General features: G+C 41.8%; 3 protein-coding genes across 3 annotated transcripts; 2 read left to right on the forward strand and 1 right to left on the reverse strand.

Annotated features, from left to right (window-relative positions):
* The first annotated feature begins 163 nt into the window (after window positions 1–163).
* On the forward strand, window positions 164–8,078 carry kpna1 (karyopherin alpha 1 (importin alpha 5)). The gene is made up of 14 exons (XM_076761284.1): window positions 164–275; window positions 1,052–1,185; window positions 1,457–1,570; window positions 1,724–1,823; window positions 2,216–2,310; window positions 2,530–2,661; window positions 2,877–2,965; window positions 3,087–3,186; window positions 3,368–3,531; window positions 3,952–4,030; window positions 4,130–4,255; window positions 4,381–4,508; window positions 5,105–5,280; window positions 5,420–8,078. Exons 2-14 carry the CDS (start codon window positions 1,060–1,062, stop codon window positions 5,605–5,607), a joined length of 1,617 nt encoding a protein of 538 aa, XP_076617399.1. The 5' UTR covers window positions 164–275; window positions 1,052–1,059; the 3' UTR covers window positions 5,608–8,078.
* On the reverse strand, window positions 7,653–10,772 carry fam162a (family with sequence similarity 162 member A). Its single transcript, XM_076761285.1, has 5 exons — window positions 10,608–10,772; window positions 9,862–9,957; window positions 9,273–9,384; window positions 8,727–8,835; window positions 7,653–8,500 (listed from the first exon to the last, which is right to left on the reverse strand). Exons 1-5 carry the CDS (start codon window positions 10,648–10,650, stop codon window positions 8,384–8,386), a joined length of 477 nt encoding a protein of 158 aa, XP_076617400.1. The 5' UTR covers window positions 10,651–10,772; the 3' UTR covers window positions 7,653–8,383.
* A 407-nt stretch (window positions 10,773–11,179) lies between these two features.
* Window positions 11,180–13,056, forward strand: mix23 (mitochondrial matrix import factor 23). Its single transcript, XM_076761699.1, has 5 exons — window positions 11,180–11,275; window positions 11,892–12,017; window positions 12,151–12,297; window positions 12,583–12,642; window positions 12,745–13,056. The coding sequence occupies exons 1-5, from the start codon at window positions 11,225–11,227 to the stop codon at window positions 12,793–12,795; spliced, it is 435 nt and encodes a 144-aa protein (XP_076617814.1). The 5' UTR covers window positions 11,180–11,224; the 3' UTR covers window positions 12,796–13,056.
* Window positions 13,057–14,601: the final 1,545 nt, after the last annotated feature.

Genomic DNA, 14,601 nt, shown 5'->3' on the forward strand with positions numbered 1-14,601 from the left:
TCCATCCTGGCTACGTGTTACCCCACGACATGACATTACATTTACATTAAGTGTACGGTATGTTTTACCGTGTACGGACGGTGGAGGCGCTTTTTCTAGTTACTTAGAAAGCAGGGGCGTCGCGTGGGTGGGGTGGAGTGCGGGGGACGCTGTGTGTGTGTGTGTGTGGGAGGGGGAGGGATGCGTATAATACCACGCATGCGCACTACCATACCGGCGACGGCTGTACAAACGGTGGCCTAGCGAATAAGGGGATTAAGAGCCCAATTTGACAGGTCAGTTAACAATAATTATATATAGTTAGTTGTCTCTATATACTAACACTTAATAACCAGGAGCTAATTTAAGTCTTCGTGTCAGCAATATTTGGAAAATACTAAGCTGTCGCTTGAGCTGGCTAACGTTACGGTTGCCTCTTAGAGCTAAAGAAAGCTAATTCAGCTAACCGCCGTTAGCCAGCTGTCTAGCTTTCGGCGGTAGGCTATACTGTGCTAACAACGGTTATGACATTAGCTAGATAGCTGACTAAGTGGAGCCTTACCGTGTACCTTTGCTTTACCGATTTGATATTGTTTTGTGGTTCGCTGGTTTGTGAATCGATAAGGGGAAATAGCACGCTGGATAATTAAATAATGATATGTTTCATTGTTTTTAAGTCACGTACTGATAAGGCACATAAAGCTAACTAGCTAGCTAATATCCTTAGATGCCCCCATATGTTGAACTATGATTGCTGAGAGGAATGGTGCCCTATTTAGTTATGTAAACTACAGCTGAAGTTTTACGATACCAACGTAGCTACCTCAGTCAGTGATTGTCAAGGTAAGCCTTATATTTGACACATGCAGAAATCCGATGAAGGGTATTCACAACAAGTCCAATATACTTTGCTAAAGATACATACATACATGCATTGTCAGACAATTGGTGTTGTATAACAGGAGTTTGTCATCTATCAGTACAGCATTCAGGTCCAAATTGTGAAGATTGAAAGATTTTCTCCAAACCTTATCTAAATCTGTCTACAAAACATATTTGTGCATCTTCCTAGGCTACACAATGAGTCAGGGTAAGGACAATGCACGACTCAAGAGCTACAAGAACAAGTCCCTCAACACAGATGAAATGAGAAGAAGGAGGGAAGAGGAAGGCCTACAGCTCCGCAAACAGAAGAAGGATGAACAGGTGAACAAAGTGTGGAGGAAGTCATCTAGACCTCCTCAGCAGAGGATGAGTTTTACATAATAGGCATTATTGAGGAAGTAATCTAGCCCCTCTGGTAAATTAAAGGCAATGTGACCAGTCTTTACAGATCACTTTTAAACAAACAGCTTTAATGCTTAGTAAGATATGTCCAGGCCGGTGTTGCTAATGTCACAGTGTAAACTTGAATCCATGCTGAGGAAATATATTAAGAAACACTAAAATGATATATTTCAAAATAACCCTGTTGCAGCTCTTTAAGAGGAGGAATGTTGCCACAGTGGAGGATGATGGCCTTCCAGAGGACGATGGGATGGCCGATAGCGGCTACCTGGAGTCCCAGGCTAACAACATGGACCCACTCATGGTAAGAAGAGAAACATTAATCAAACCAGTTGGTGATCCTGATTAAAAAATAAAAAATAAAAAAAAAATCCTGCAATCCATCTACATTCACTACATGTATGAGGTTGGATGCAACATCTGTGCCTTATCAAATTTGTGTCGTTGTGCTGTACAGGGTGGGGTGATCTCTGAAGATATGACTCAGATGATTTTCTCAAGTTCTCCTGAACAGCAGCTAATAGGCACTCAGCGCTTTAGGAAACTCCTTTCTAAAGGTAAGGGTGTCATAGATGGCTGTTATTCCCAATGCACATTGTTCTCCTCTGAACACGACAGTGGCACTTGCCTGTGTATTTTTTTATGTTTTTTTTTTGTTTTTTTTTGTTTTTTTTTGCTAATACTTGACAATTTGATGCTCTCAGCATGGGATGTTATATTTTGTTTCCTGCCTATATTTTATACAATAAAATACCAGTTACACAGGCAGTTTAATTCAACAAAACCATTATCAAAAGCTGCCACTCCAACTTGTCTCTGTTGCTGCAGTGAAATACTTATTTCACCTCTAGTGAAATTCAGGTTGCCTATGAAATGAACATTTAATCATATCTTAATTCAATCTGTTATCAAAATGAGTATAGCTATATAATATTTTTGTCTCACACAGAACCCAACCCACCCATCGATGAAGTCATTGCCACTGCAGGGGTGGTGGAGCGCTTTGTTGAGTTCCTGAAGAGGAGAGAAAACTGCACATTGCAGGTATGCTTCCTCAGTGTGTCTTTGTAACGCTGCAGGTGTGCACAAGCTGACTAAGGTGGGGAGGCCCAAAGCTGCTGTAGTTTTTTTGCAGTGTCCTTGTTTGTTATAAACTCTTCCTGCACTAGTGATACATGTCAAATACTGTATGTGTTGTGTGTGGTACAGTTTATATATGACCTGAGTGATCAGTATGTAATAAATTGATATCTTTTGTTTTAGTTTGAGGCTGCGTGGGTGTTGACCAACATTGCATCAGGTACATCCCACCAGACTCGGGTGGTGATCCAGGCCGGAGCTGTGCCCATTTTCATTGAGATGCTTAGCTCGGATTTTGAAGACGTACAGGAACAGGTAGGGAGGATTCAGGCATACATCACTTCCCCTCTGTTAGTCAATTGTCCTCCCACTAACACTTCTCTTATTATGTTTCCCCATAATAATTTATGTGTAAACAACAGCATATATGTAGTTAACCTGCCTGGCTGAATAAACATAGTCCTGTCATTGAATATTGTACATTTCAATTTAGTTTGTTGACTGACCTGAATATTTTCTTTGCCCCTCAGGCAGTGTGGGCGTTGGGGAACATAGCAGGAGATAGCACAGAATGCAGAGATTTTGTCATAGACTGCAACATTCTGCCTTCCTTGGTGCAGTAAGTAGCAACTCCATGTCACATTGTCTTCCTCCTAAATCTTCCTATTACACTTGAAAATAAAGTCAAATCTGAGCCTGTGTCCTTGGTAAAACATGCTTGGTGAAACTCCTTTTTGCAGGTTGTTGGCCAAACAAAATCGTCTAACGATGATGAGGAATGCAGTGTGGGCGCTCTCAAACCTTTGCAGAGGAAAGAACCCACCTCCGGACTTCACTAAGGTAATTTTACCGAGATAAACACACAGTACAGATAAACAGTGCAACTCTCACTTCGCCGAAGTACATGATATCTCACTTTTCAAGGTCACAAGCTCTATGAAGTTGCTTTTATCTAACCTGGAAAACTGGCACTGAACTCAACACTAACACCTCACCACATCTCTTTGTCCCACCCCCCCAGGTGTCGCCGTGTCTCAGTGTGCTGTCTTGGCTGCTGTTTGTCAATGACACAGACATCCTAGCTGATGCATGCTGGGCACTCTCCTATCTGTCTGATGGTCCCAATGACAAAATCCAGGCCGTTATTGACTCCGGAGTCTGTCGCAGGCTGGTGGAGTTACTGATGTAAGGCTTTGAACACATACTTTGTACTTAAACTCTGAAAGATTACACAACTAAGATATTTATTGTTGGAGAATAGCTATGGTTTCACGGTATCTGAATGTCCCTTGTGTACCATCCGTCACCACTACATTGGGTGTGACAGTCCAGATGTGGGTGTGCTGTGTACATTCCCAGACAATATTCGAGTTTGAGTAATGCATTACTAGCTGTGAGAAACTGTAAAAGTCAGGAGATAGTACACTAAACTTCACAAAGTCCCTATTGTATTTCCATGTGGAAAATACCATAAACTCACTATTAAGATGCAGAGAGCAGAAAGGAAAAGTTATATTGCTGCCATCATGAAACATTTTCATGTCAGTCTGGAGCTTTGGAAGCAACATCTGAGCGATCATTCATTACAATTCTGCTTTGCTCCAGGCACTCTGATTATAAGGTGGTATCCCCTGCACTGCGAGCTGTTGGAAACATAGTCACTGGAGATGATCTGCAGACACAGGTAATGTCAGCTTGTACTTAGACACACTTGTCCAGAAGGTAACTGAATACTTAGAAATGAGTATTTCTGACTTTGTGTGTAATTTGTATGATTGCATAGGTGATTTTGAACTGTTCAGCACTGCAGTCCCTTTTTCACCTCCTGAGTAGCCCCAAGGAGTCCATCAAGAAGGAAGCCTGCTGGACAATCTCCAACATCACTGCAGGGAACCGAGCACAAATACAGGTGTGTGTGTTTGTGTGTCAGCTTGGCATCCCACAACATAATCTGGACATTTTTTATTTATTTATTTTTTTACAGAGTTGATCAGCATTTCTTCATTTAATCGAGTGTTTTTTCCCTCTTTGCAGATGGTGATAGATGCAGGTCTGCTGCCTCCTCTCATCACTATCCTGCAGGTGGCAGAGTTTCGCACAAGAAAGGAGGCAGCCTGGGCCATCACCAATGCCACCTCTGGGGGCTCTGCAGAGCAAATTAGGTAAGACTGCTGATGCAGCTTAACATACATTATACAGCCCAGTGTGTACAGTACGATATCTAAGGTCTCACATCCATTGAACTGTGGCTGGCTGCTCTCAAATGGATGACGTTTAAAGAGCAGAAATAATTGTGTGAGCATTTGGCTCCCCCAAATCAGAATTAATGCTCACAAAAGGGCATCCCACATCTGTTGCTTCTTATTTAGGGAATTGTTTCAGAATTTAAAGGTGGCTTTAAGGCTCTAAAGTTTGTATTACAAAAATGAATAAATGCAGAAAAGCTCCATTTAAAAAAAAAAAAAAAAAAACAGTACTGCATGCTGTGAAAAATGATGGTTGGATAGTGTGAAGTAAACAATAGGAAATGAGTTATTATTCTTAATTATACCAGTAGAAATCTTTCAAAGCAGAAGGGAGACCTTTCTTTAGCTGGTGTAGTAATGACTGTGGTGTAGTCTTATCTTTTAATGCGGATGTGGTTTATGGATTTGTGCTTTGTATCTGCTTTTCAGCCAAAGGCAAGTATTTGCTTTGAATGAGTAATAAAAGCTCTGTTCTGTCCCTGTGTGTGTGTGTGTGTGTTCTGCCCCTGCAGGCACCTAGTGGAACTCAGCTGTATAAAACCTCTTTGTGACCTGCTCACACTTATGGACTCCAAAATAGTTCAGGTGGCTCTAAATGGCCTGGAGAACATCCTGCGACTGGGAGAACTGGAGGCCAAGAGGGGCGGAGGCATCAACCCTTACTGTGCACTCATTGAAGAGGCCTACGGTAAGTGTGCACAGTTAAAATGATAATGCTCACACTTCTATTATATCACAATATTTAAATGACCTGTTAATCCGTTATTTTAATTGCTGGCAGTTAATTGTCAACGCACTAATCATTCCAATCGTTCCCTTCTTCTCAGGTCTTGACAAGTTGGAGTTCCTGCAGGGCCACGAGAACCAGGAAATCTACCAGAAAGCCTTCGACCTGATTGAGCGCTACTTCAACACTGAAGACGAGGACCCGTCTCTGGCCCCCGCCGTCGATCTGCAGCAGCAGCAGTTCCTCTTCCAGCAGTGCGAGGCCCCGATGGAAGGCTTCCAGCTATAATGCCTCCCTCCCTCCGTGCTCCACCTTCATCCTCACGTCTGCTCATTTCTCTCACTCTCTGCCCACTGCCACAATAAAGGGTTACGACAACCCTCGGCTCCCCTCCTCCTTTCCCTTCTCATTGTCAGAGAGGTTGATTTAATCATTATCATGATTATGAAATATGTAACATTACGGGAGCACGTGTGTGTGCGCGCGTACGTCCAACGTGGGTCAAGTTCTGCAGTCTTGTCAGCCAGTTTGTGAAGGTTTCACTCATCATTCTGTCTTGCGCTGAGCTCACCTCTGCGCCTGAAGCCCACCTACCTGCCCAGGCCCCAGCGTCTCCTACAGCAGATCGTCTCTGTAACACCACCCCGGTCTTGGTTTTTGGATTTTCTCCTCAACTCATCCCAAATGAAAGGCACCTCTCCATGTTCCCGTAGGATCCCCATCTCTGATTAAGCGGGAGTTTGTAGGACTGCACTGCTTGTCTGATTGAAGCATTAATGACTCGCAAGACAGACAAACATGGACGTGATTTTTACCCCCCTTCCCAAACACACACACATAGAGAAGAATGATCTAACCTAAACACTGGACTGACTATGAGACGTCGACCACATCAGACTGTGGTCATTTGGACTGAACTGCCCACAGCGGGGCCATGTGGCCAGTCCCAACCCAAGGACTCGACTGACCTCTACGAAAGGCACTTAATCGACTCAAAAGTGGAGGCTGAATTCTCTCACCTCCTCTCTCCGGCCATTGGATGAGTGACCACAGATGGACAAATTAAGAACTCGACTGTGTCGCTGAGGGGTGGAGCTTGTCAGTGACAAACCAGGCTTGCAGTCCCTCCTGGATCTCATATCATGCATACCTTTATCCAGTAACGGGACTTTCCACCTGCACAGGCTTCATCCCGAAGAGTTTAGACTGCCTCCCGCCTCTGGTGTGATGTGAATAACCCCATGGAACCATGGGAATTGGAGTCTTCCCTGGCACTGAGACAATTGGACAGACTTGGACAAGACAAAATAGACTATTTAACTCTGGAATCTGTCCAGCAGCAGACCAGTGGGGATTTTTATTACCTTACCATAATTTCATTTTATTTGCAGCACTTTAGTTCAGGACTGACGCCTGCTCTTCGACAATATACCGTAGTTTTTACATTAACTATTTAATTGGTTGATGACATGGCGCTTCCCTCCTCAGGAAGTGAGGTGTAAAGAGATATGGTCTGAATCCTCGGTCCCCTTCTGGTATGACAAGGATTACAACGAACTTCACTGTTTACCCATCCCACAAAGGGACTCTAGCAGATTGTGGACTGAAACTGTTAGCACACTAATTACAATCAGTTTATCATGCTGCCTCATCAAAGCTAGAAGAACTTTATTGTGACAAAGTTAATGAGAGTCTTTTGGAAAATTGGCTTTGAGCAGTCTAAAACACGACTTTCCAACACATGTTCAGGTAGTACTTCCCAATCTGATCATGCCAAATCATCGGCACGTAGATCAGCTATTGGGTCTGATGTTAGTCCTTTTTCTTTTTAAACTTTTTTTTTGTTGTTGTTGTTGGGGTTAGCATCCGTCATGTTGCTGATGGTGCCATAATCTTTAGTATACAGAAATCCTTCCAGATAATTTCAACAGAAATCCAGATTAAAACTTGAAAATACTGGTGATCACCTTAGTTAGCAGAACTGAATGTTTGTTACCAAGTCCTCTTTACATTGCTTACTTTTGTCAAAAATCTCTGCAAGAGATGACCAGCTCTACATGTTAATTACTGTTTGTTGTACTGAGTTTGTGCAGCTGTCCCGGTATGCCATTTGCATAAAAGCTGTTTCATGAAACACAGTGTAAGTGAATCAGTTTCATTGTAGTTCGTATTCAGGATGAACGTAGTTGATGAACCTCTGTTTAAGGTCACACCTAATGCTTATTTTCCTATCAATTAACCTTCAAAGTATTTCTCAGTCATTTAGTCCATAAATAGTGAAAAATGACTTTTGGCTTTAGAGTTGAGGATCAGGTCATTAAATCAGACAGAAATTCTCAAGAAGCATCACTTTATTGATTTCATATTTTTTGGTGTTCACTATATACAAACATAGATGTCACATCAGCCGTGAACAAACAAGCCTAATTAACATTAGTATCAGGGCAGGTCAGACCATTGTACAGATGAATCATGCCTGATTTACTTCTTGATGTCCTGTTAAGAAGACTGGAGATCATTAGAAGTCCTTGAGGGCTGAACTGTCTTCACGAGGCGGATAAACACAAAAGACCTTTGCCTCTGAGGCAAATGTAAAAAGGAGGGTGACCTAAGGCATTTATATTTCAGAGATTAAGAGGTATGTGTTGAAGGTTTACTAGAAACACTTTATTCACCCCAGTGGGAAATTAAAATTGGTGCATCTGTTAAACAGATCTGAAAATCATTATTGTGCTGTGTAGTAAATGCAAAGAATTTTTTACAAAAAATCCTAAAACCTCCATTTCAGAGCCAGGTTCCATCATACTTCCACTCTCCTGTGGTGCCCAAACGCTACCGCCACAAATATTTTTAGTGAAACGTGCCATTTTATAACTTCAATACATTCACTGAAAAGATAAAAATGATGCAAATAATCAATACGGTTCAGGTCAAAAGTATTAACTGTTGTGATTTCTTGCTGTTGCTCTGCGGGATGGGAGTGGAGAGCTCAAAAGTTGTGGGACACTATTAGCCCAATGTTTGGGGAAAACAATGTGTTTGCGTAGGGATTAGCTGTCCTCCATCACTGAGCCTTCTCAGCTAGAGCAGCAGCAGCTTCTCTCTCTTTCCGTGCTTCCTCCCGCCATCTAGCTTTCTTCTCCATGTTTTGACTTGTCAGGGACTCGTTCCTGGCTGCAGCCTGCGACACAATGAGACAAATTACGGATAAGGTCTGAAAGATGTCAGATGTTCCACATGATATCTGTATTCACCCTGAAATATATGTGTAGAGTGAAATGGTTAGTTTATGCAGAGACAAAAACTCCTCTTTCACATTGTTGCGAGCCATTTAATTGTGATTTTGTAACAGGTGTTGGAGAAAAACAATGCATGCAAACATAATGTGGTCATCTATTGTCACTCACCCTTTTGCCCAGGATGACCATCACCAGACAGGCCCCTATTGTGGCGGCCATCATCACATAGCAGGCTTTCACTCTGACTTTGTTTCTGGCAGCATCAATCATCTCAAACCTGTGGTAAAACAAGAATGCATGTGCCTTCATATGACACCATTCTTCTCTCTATCTCTTATGTCAACATTAATCTTCTTCTTCTTCCTCTTCTTCTAATCATACAAATTTTCCTTCTGAGCTTTGGTTCATTGTGAGTGCAGGAGGTCTGCAGTTTGTCTGCGTGACAATCAGGTCTTTGATCAGAGCAGCAGCAGATCAGATACGATAGCCACCCTGATGTCAGGAACCACATTAATTACCTCAAGCCACAGACAGACGCCTTGTTTCAACTGCAGCCGTCTTGGAACATCAGCTTACCACAGCAGCACCAACGCTCATCCACTTAGGGTTAGGGTTAGCCCTGTTCTTATAATGTATCTTAACTAAATCACGCAAAGAGCCAATCAGATGCAAGTGTGCTGGGAGGTCTGGTATAAACAGGAAGAGGCTACTTACGACACAAACTCTGGTATCTGCTCCACGGTCTTAAAGCGTCCAGACCATAGCAGAAACTTCTTGTCCAAGTCTGAGGGTCTGTAGCCTGGAACTTTGAAACTGGGGCGAGGTGCTGTATGAGAGAACAAACAAACAGAGTTTTAAGTCCACAAATCCACATCTTGAACAAAAAACAGGGAATGCAGAGAAGTTCAGTTTCACAAGCCCCAGTCATTCGCTCCATCACCCCAGACTTTGATCCCACTTCCTGTGTCCTTCCTCCCTTTGGGACTAACGAAAACCTTAACACACTCATTATGGCAACAACAAGCGACCTATGACGTCCTCAGAACATTTCATCTCTGTGACTTGTTTTGAGAAATACAACTACTTGGAAAACTCTCAATTTAGATGTAACTTATGTAATAACTGCAGACCAGGTTGGTCTGAGCCATCAGACTTCCAGTATTATGGATTGCAGGTGAAAAGAGCAAATGAGTGATGGTGAATTTCTGTGGTTGAACTTGATCTTGCTTTGTGGTGTCATGCATGTATGAGACAAAGAATAAAAGGTTGCCGGTAGCTGGTTGCCTGAGATCCAAAACTCTACCGTGTGCCGGAGCTGCTGGCTCGGCTTTGCCCTCCTGTGGTTTACTGCACATCCCTCTGCGGCTCCATGTTTCAGTGGCCTGTCTGCACCTCTGGCCTGTTGAGAGACATATAAAAAAGCAGAAAACATGAGTGCATTGGATCCAGGAGGAGACCAGAATTACTCAACATATTGGTTAACCTGACAAGTATTGTACAGGTACAAGTAATGTAAGAAAATTGAGACAAATGCCCATCTCAGTTTCCTAAAGCCCAGTGCGACTTCCTGAATTTGCTTGAAAAGACAAAGAAAAGCATCATAACATCGTACAATCTTAAGGGCAGAGCCAACGTGATGACTTCCTCCGTAACAACGGAGGTGTGTCAGGTTAGCAAAACCTAAAAATGTCGTATGGTAATAAAACAAAAAGGTTTGCTAGGTCAAAGTATTTTAGCTGGGGCTGTTTTATGTGATGATTAATCCTGTACACGAAACAAATTTCACAATACAGGAACCGTAACTTGGCTGTCACCATAACACAGGTTGCCTGTCCCACGTCACACGCATTTTATAGGTGCATAAAAACAGAAGCACAAGTTATATATATAAAAAAAAAAAAGCATCTCATACACAAATATAAATTACCAATACCAAAAGTTCCTAACTAAAAAGATGCTTATTTAAGGAGCAAATTACAAATACAGACTATGCCCGTCACTTATTATTCGACAGCAACACAGAACTTAGAGAAATTTAATCATACGAACCAATAAAGTTGCCAATGGAAAGACGAGATCTGACGAAATTCATGTTCTCTATTTATGTAAATAAGGCGCAGCGTGTCTATCAAGCCATTAAACTCAGCAGCAACACATCGGACCACCCGTCAGCTGCTGAAAGTCAACTAGATAAGCCTTCGCTAACTGTCCGACAGGACCTCGTCACAGAAGCACGGCAGCCTGTGTTGTTTGCCTGATCAAAAATAATCCTGTTTACTTCTCGATTAGTGTTTATCCTCCGTGGTTGGAGTTATATTTTACGTGGAGTTGTGGTTTTGTTATAGCTAGGTCCCACATATATTACTGGATAGCATTTAATCGTAGGGAAAAGTGAGGGGGAAAAGGAAATTGATGGGGAAAAGATTTGACACAACACCAAAGCATTTCATCACAAGTTATGTAACTGTTCTGTATCTAATTAGTTGATCGTGGGACTTTATGTAAATACAGATCCTAACTTTTAAGTTTTTCCGAGATACGAACGTTACAAGTGAAAGTGCGAAAATATGTGGTCATATATTTAGCTTTATCGATCTGCATTTCACTCAGGCACTCTCTTGAACAAACGCCCCGCGCTGGGTCTGGAGAGGACCCAGCAGTCCACTATGGCGGCGCCCGATGGAACTTTAAACTGTGAGGACTTCTCAATGTTTCAGGTAATTTTAATGAAGGCTTAATCAATCCATGCTAATTTGTCAGGGGATGGCAGCTACCCGAATCACAACTTTTTGGTAGTTCACGTGTTGTCTTGTTTATTTTCTATGTAAGCCAGTGAATGAGTGACCCTGCTGATGACTAGTGCTCACACTTGGTACTCCACAAGAGTTCAAGGAGCAAAACTGGATCAGGAGGACTGAAAAAGTGCAGCATGCATGTGTGGTTTAAAAGTCACAGTCACATGTCACCAGCTGCATACATGTGGTACCTCATCTGTTGAACTTACAGTCAATTAGCGTCACTTTAGATGCCTGAAACTTGCAACCAGCTGCCAGCTAAACTGGCCTACTTTGCCCACAACTCTTGTTAATGAGGGGTCTCCAGCGGCAGTGCTTCATGTTAAGCATTTTCATTGAAAACAAGTGAGTTTCTTAATACAACGATGTGGAAAATGGTTTAGTGAGATGCCAGGCAGTGCACTGATGATCACACATTAGTTAAAAATGTACTTCAGTATAAGGTTTTTGGTTTTTGTAACCTTCAAATCGTTGCTTTTATGGTTGTAGTTGAACCGAAACTGCAAAATGTCCATTTGCCCCATTGTGTGTTCCTCAGGAGGTGCTAAAGGTGATGCGCACTATAGATGACCGCATCGTCCATGCCCTGAACACCACTGTGCCCACCGTCTCCTTCTCAGGGAAAGTGGATGCGACACAAACATGCAAACAACTCTATGAATCTGTGAGTGTGACGGCCATGACTAAATAAATGTCTCTGTGTTTTGGGCTGTGGTAAAACTTCCAAAGTGTTACCTCCTAGCCTTTTCATATACTGTAGCAGTTGCTCTCCAGCAATGACCTCATGCATTCCACAGCTGATGGAGGCCCATCTGAGCAGAGACAAAGCTATCAAGTCCTGTATAGCCCAAACATCTGAGGTGGTGGGACGACTGCGTGAAGAAAGAGCAAAAGACAGCGGAAACCTGGCGCTCATCAAACAGCTCAGAAAGGAGCAGACGAATGTAAGGCCTGCTTCTAACACTAGAGGGCTCCAAACACCCAGCCAAGTCGGTCCATCTGCAGCTCGAACACATCTGGACTAATTTGGAGAATATTAGATTCAGTTCACAGAAATCACAAACACGTTTTCTCACTTAACCCCAGTCGTGCAGATAGTCCTCACAAATTAAATTATTTCCTCAGAAATGGTGTTATGATATATTTTTATACTTATTCTTTCATCATACTTTGAGTGAAAATAGTACATCATGTAATGCTTTTTTTTTTTTTGGCTTCCTTGTTTCCAGTTAAAGCTTATGCAATCCGAGCTGAATGTTGAAGAAGTTGTCAATGATAGAAGTCTGAAGGTATGCTCACTATTATCAGTAATTTGTCCATAATGACTTATAATCACACATAAATGATCTGTTGTTATCTTAAGTTACTTATTCCTGCTTTTCTTTGTCCAGATTTTCAAGGAAAGGTGCAGAATCCACTACACACCTCCGAAGGTGAACTGAAGCTCTGCCTGAAGAGAGGAGCTGCTTTAATCGAGGTTCAAATCCAGACCTGGAGCTGAAACTGTGACCTGCTGCTGAGTCCTGGCTGCAGGCTGTTCACCATCCAGACCACCGTGACCTCCTGTCCGACACCCTCATATTCCATTGTGATTCTTGTGTTGCATTACCACAGCTGTAAAACAATCACCTGTGTGCTTCTTGAATGGGAAACATTGTACAAAAAGTGTTTTTTAAAAAGACAATGAAACATTTTCAAGTGACACACGTCGTCTGGGATTTGAGTTATTATTTGTGAGTCTTTTGAGGATCTCTGTTTTTTGAGGCTGAATTTTTTATGCATCACTGCTCAGATGATGTAACTTTAACAAGTGCAGCCCCAGTGCTGTAGTGTGATCGAAATTCGGTCTGAACAAAATTAAAGAACTAGTTTTACACCAGGAAAGAGTTAAATTGCGGAAATTAGGGTGTTACAGACAGTAAGCAATAGTAGCAGGAATAGATAAAAGGAGAAATAGAAGAGAATAAAAAACACAAAATAAAAAATCAAGATATATATGTACATTCTATACAAAAAGGAGTATAAAAAAATAATATTGCTAATGGAAAAAGTTTTGACATTGCACATTGGGAGGTGTGGATAATTAAGTACAGTGTTTTGTACTACTGCACCATTGATAAATATATATGTAACACTGGAAAAAATATATATAGGCTCAATACGAAATGAAAATATGTAATATTGCATAGATATTTCATGGAGGTAATACCAAGATTTCTAAGATAAATCGCACAGCAGTGCAAACAGAAGGCATGTAAACGCAGTGCTACATGAAACAGTGGTGGAATTGAACAGTCTGGCAGCAGATGGAATGAAGGACCGGTGGTAGCGGTGCTTGTTGTTGTCCACAGGGGTCTATTGGATTACACTGTACATTGAAAAATGATGCTAAACTGGCCTTGATCAAGGGTCCGTCTGTGACAACAGGTTGGATGGATTGTCACTGACATTTGGCATCATGACATTTGGAACAGATGTTCATACCTCAGTAAAGGCAGTTGGAATATTTTCACCATCATTAGATCAATGCGCATTTCTCCAATTCTTTGGTTTAGAAGTAGCTGCAAAAACTAATGACATTCCCATCAACCTAAGCTTTACTTCAGTTTATTGATAATTAGCAAATATTGGCCTTGTCAGTGTAAGCATGTTAGCAGGCTGACATTAGCATCAGCCTCACAGAGCTGTTAGCACGTCTGCAGACCCTGAATGTTTTTACTCCTGTTTAATTCAGGAGAGCTGACACACATTTTCAGTGTATTTCCTTGTACTGTGAGTGTAATCCTCCCCACTCCTTTTTGAACCTCACAAAGATGTATGAAATATGTTTTCCTCCTCCTGTCAGAAGTCACGGAGAGGAAGAAAATGTTTCCTGGTCCGTGTGATGAGATCCCACAACACCAGAAGGATTTTGAATCACATTATTTGATCACAGTGAGGTTTAAAAATCTTTATCCACGCATAAAATAGATTCATTTACATTTTTAAGTTATTTGTAACCATTTCTGCCAGCCAAGACAGCATCTGTTCTCGAACTCAGACTTCACAAAAGAAGGTGAAATGCTGTGTACAACAATCACAAGACATATATACAGACTTTTTCATGCTTTCTTTATTATTTCTTTAGAAACTGATGCATTCAACACCAAATATCTTGACCTCTATGTGTTAATACATTCAGAATCTGCATTATGAAGCAACATTGTGGAGAATCATTTCAGAATAAAGAAGCAGAGCATTTTCATATG

This window comes from Chaetodon auriga, chromosome 21 (genome assembly GCF_051107435.1).
Source record: "Chaetodon auriga isolate fChaAug3 chromosome 21, fChaAug3.hap1, whole genome shotgun sequence".
Classification (NCBI taxonomy): Eukaryota; Metazoa; Chordata; class Actinopteri; order Chaetodontiformes; family Chaetodontidae; genus Chaetodon; species Chaetodon auriga.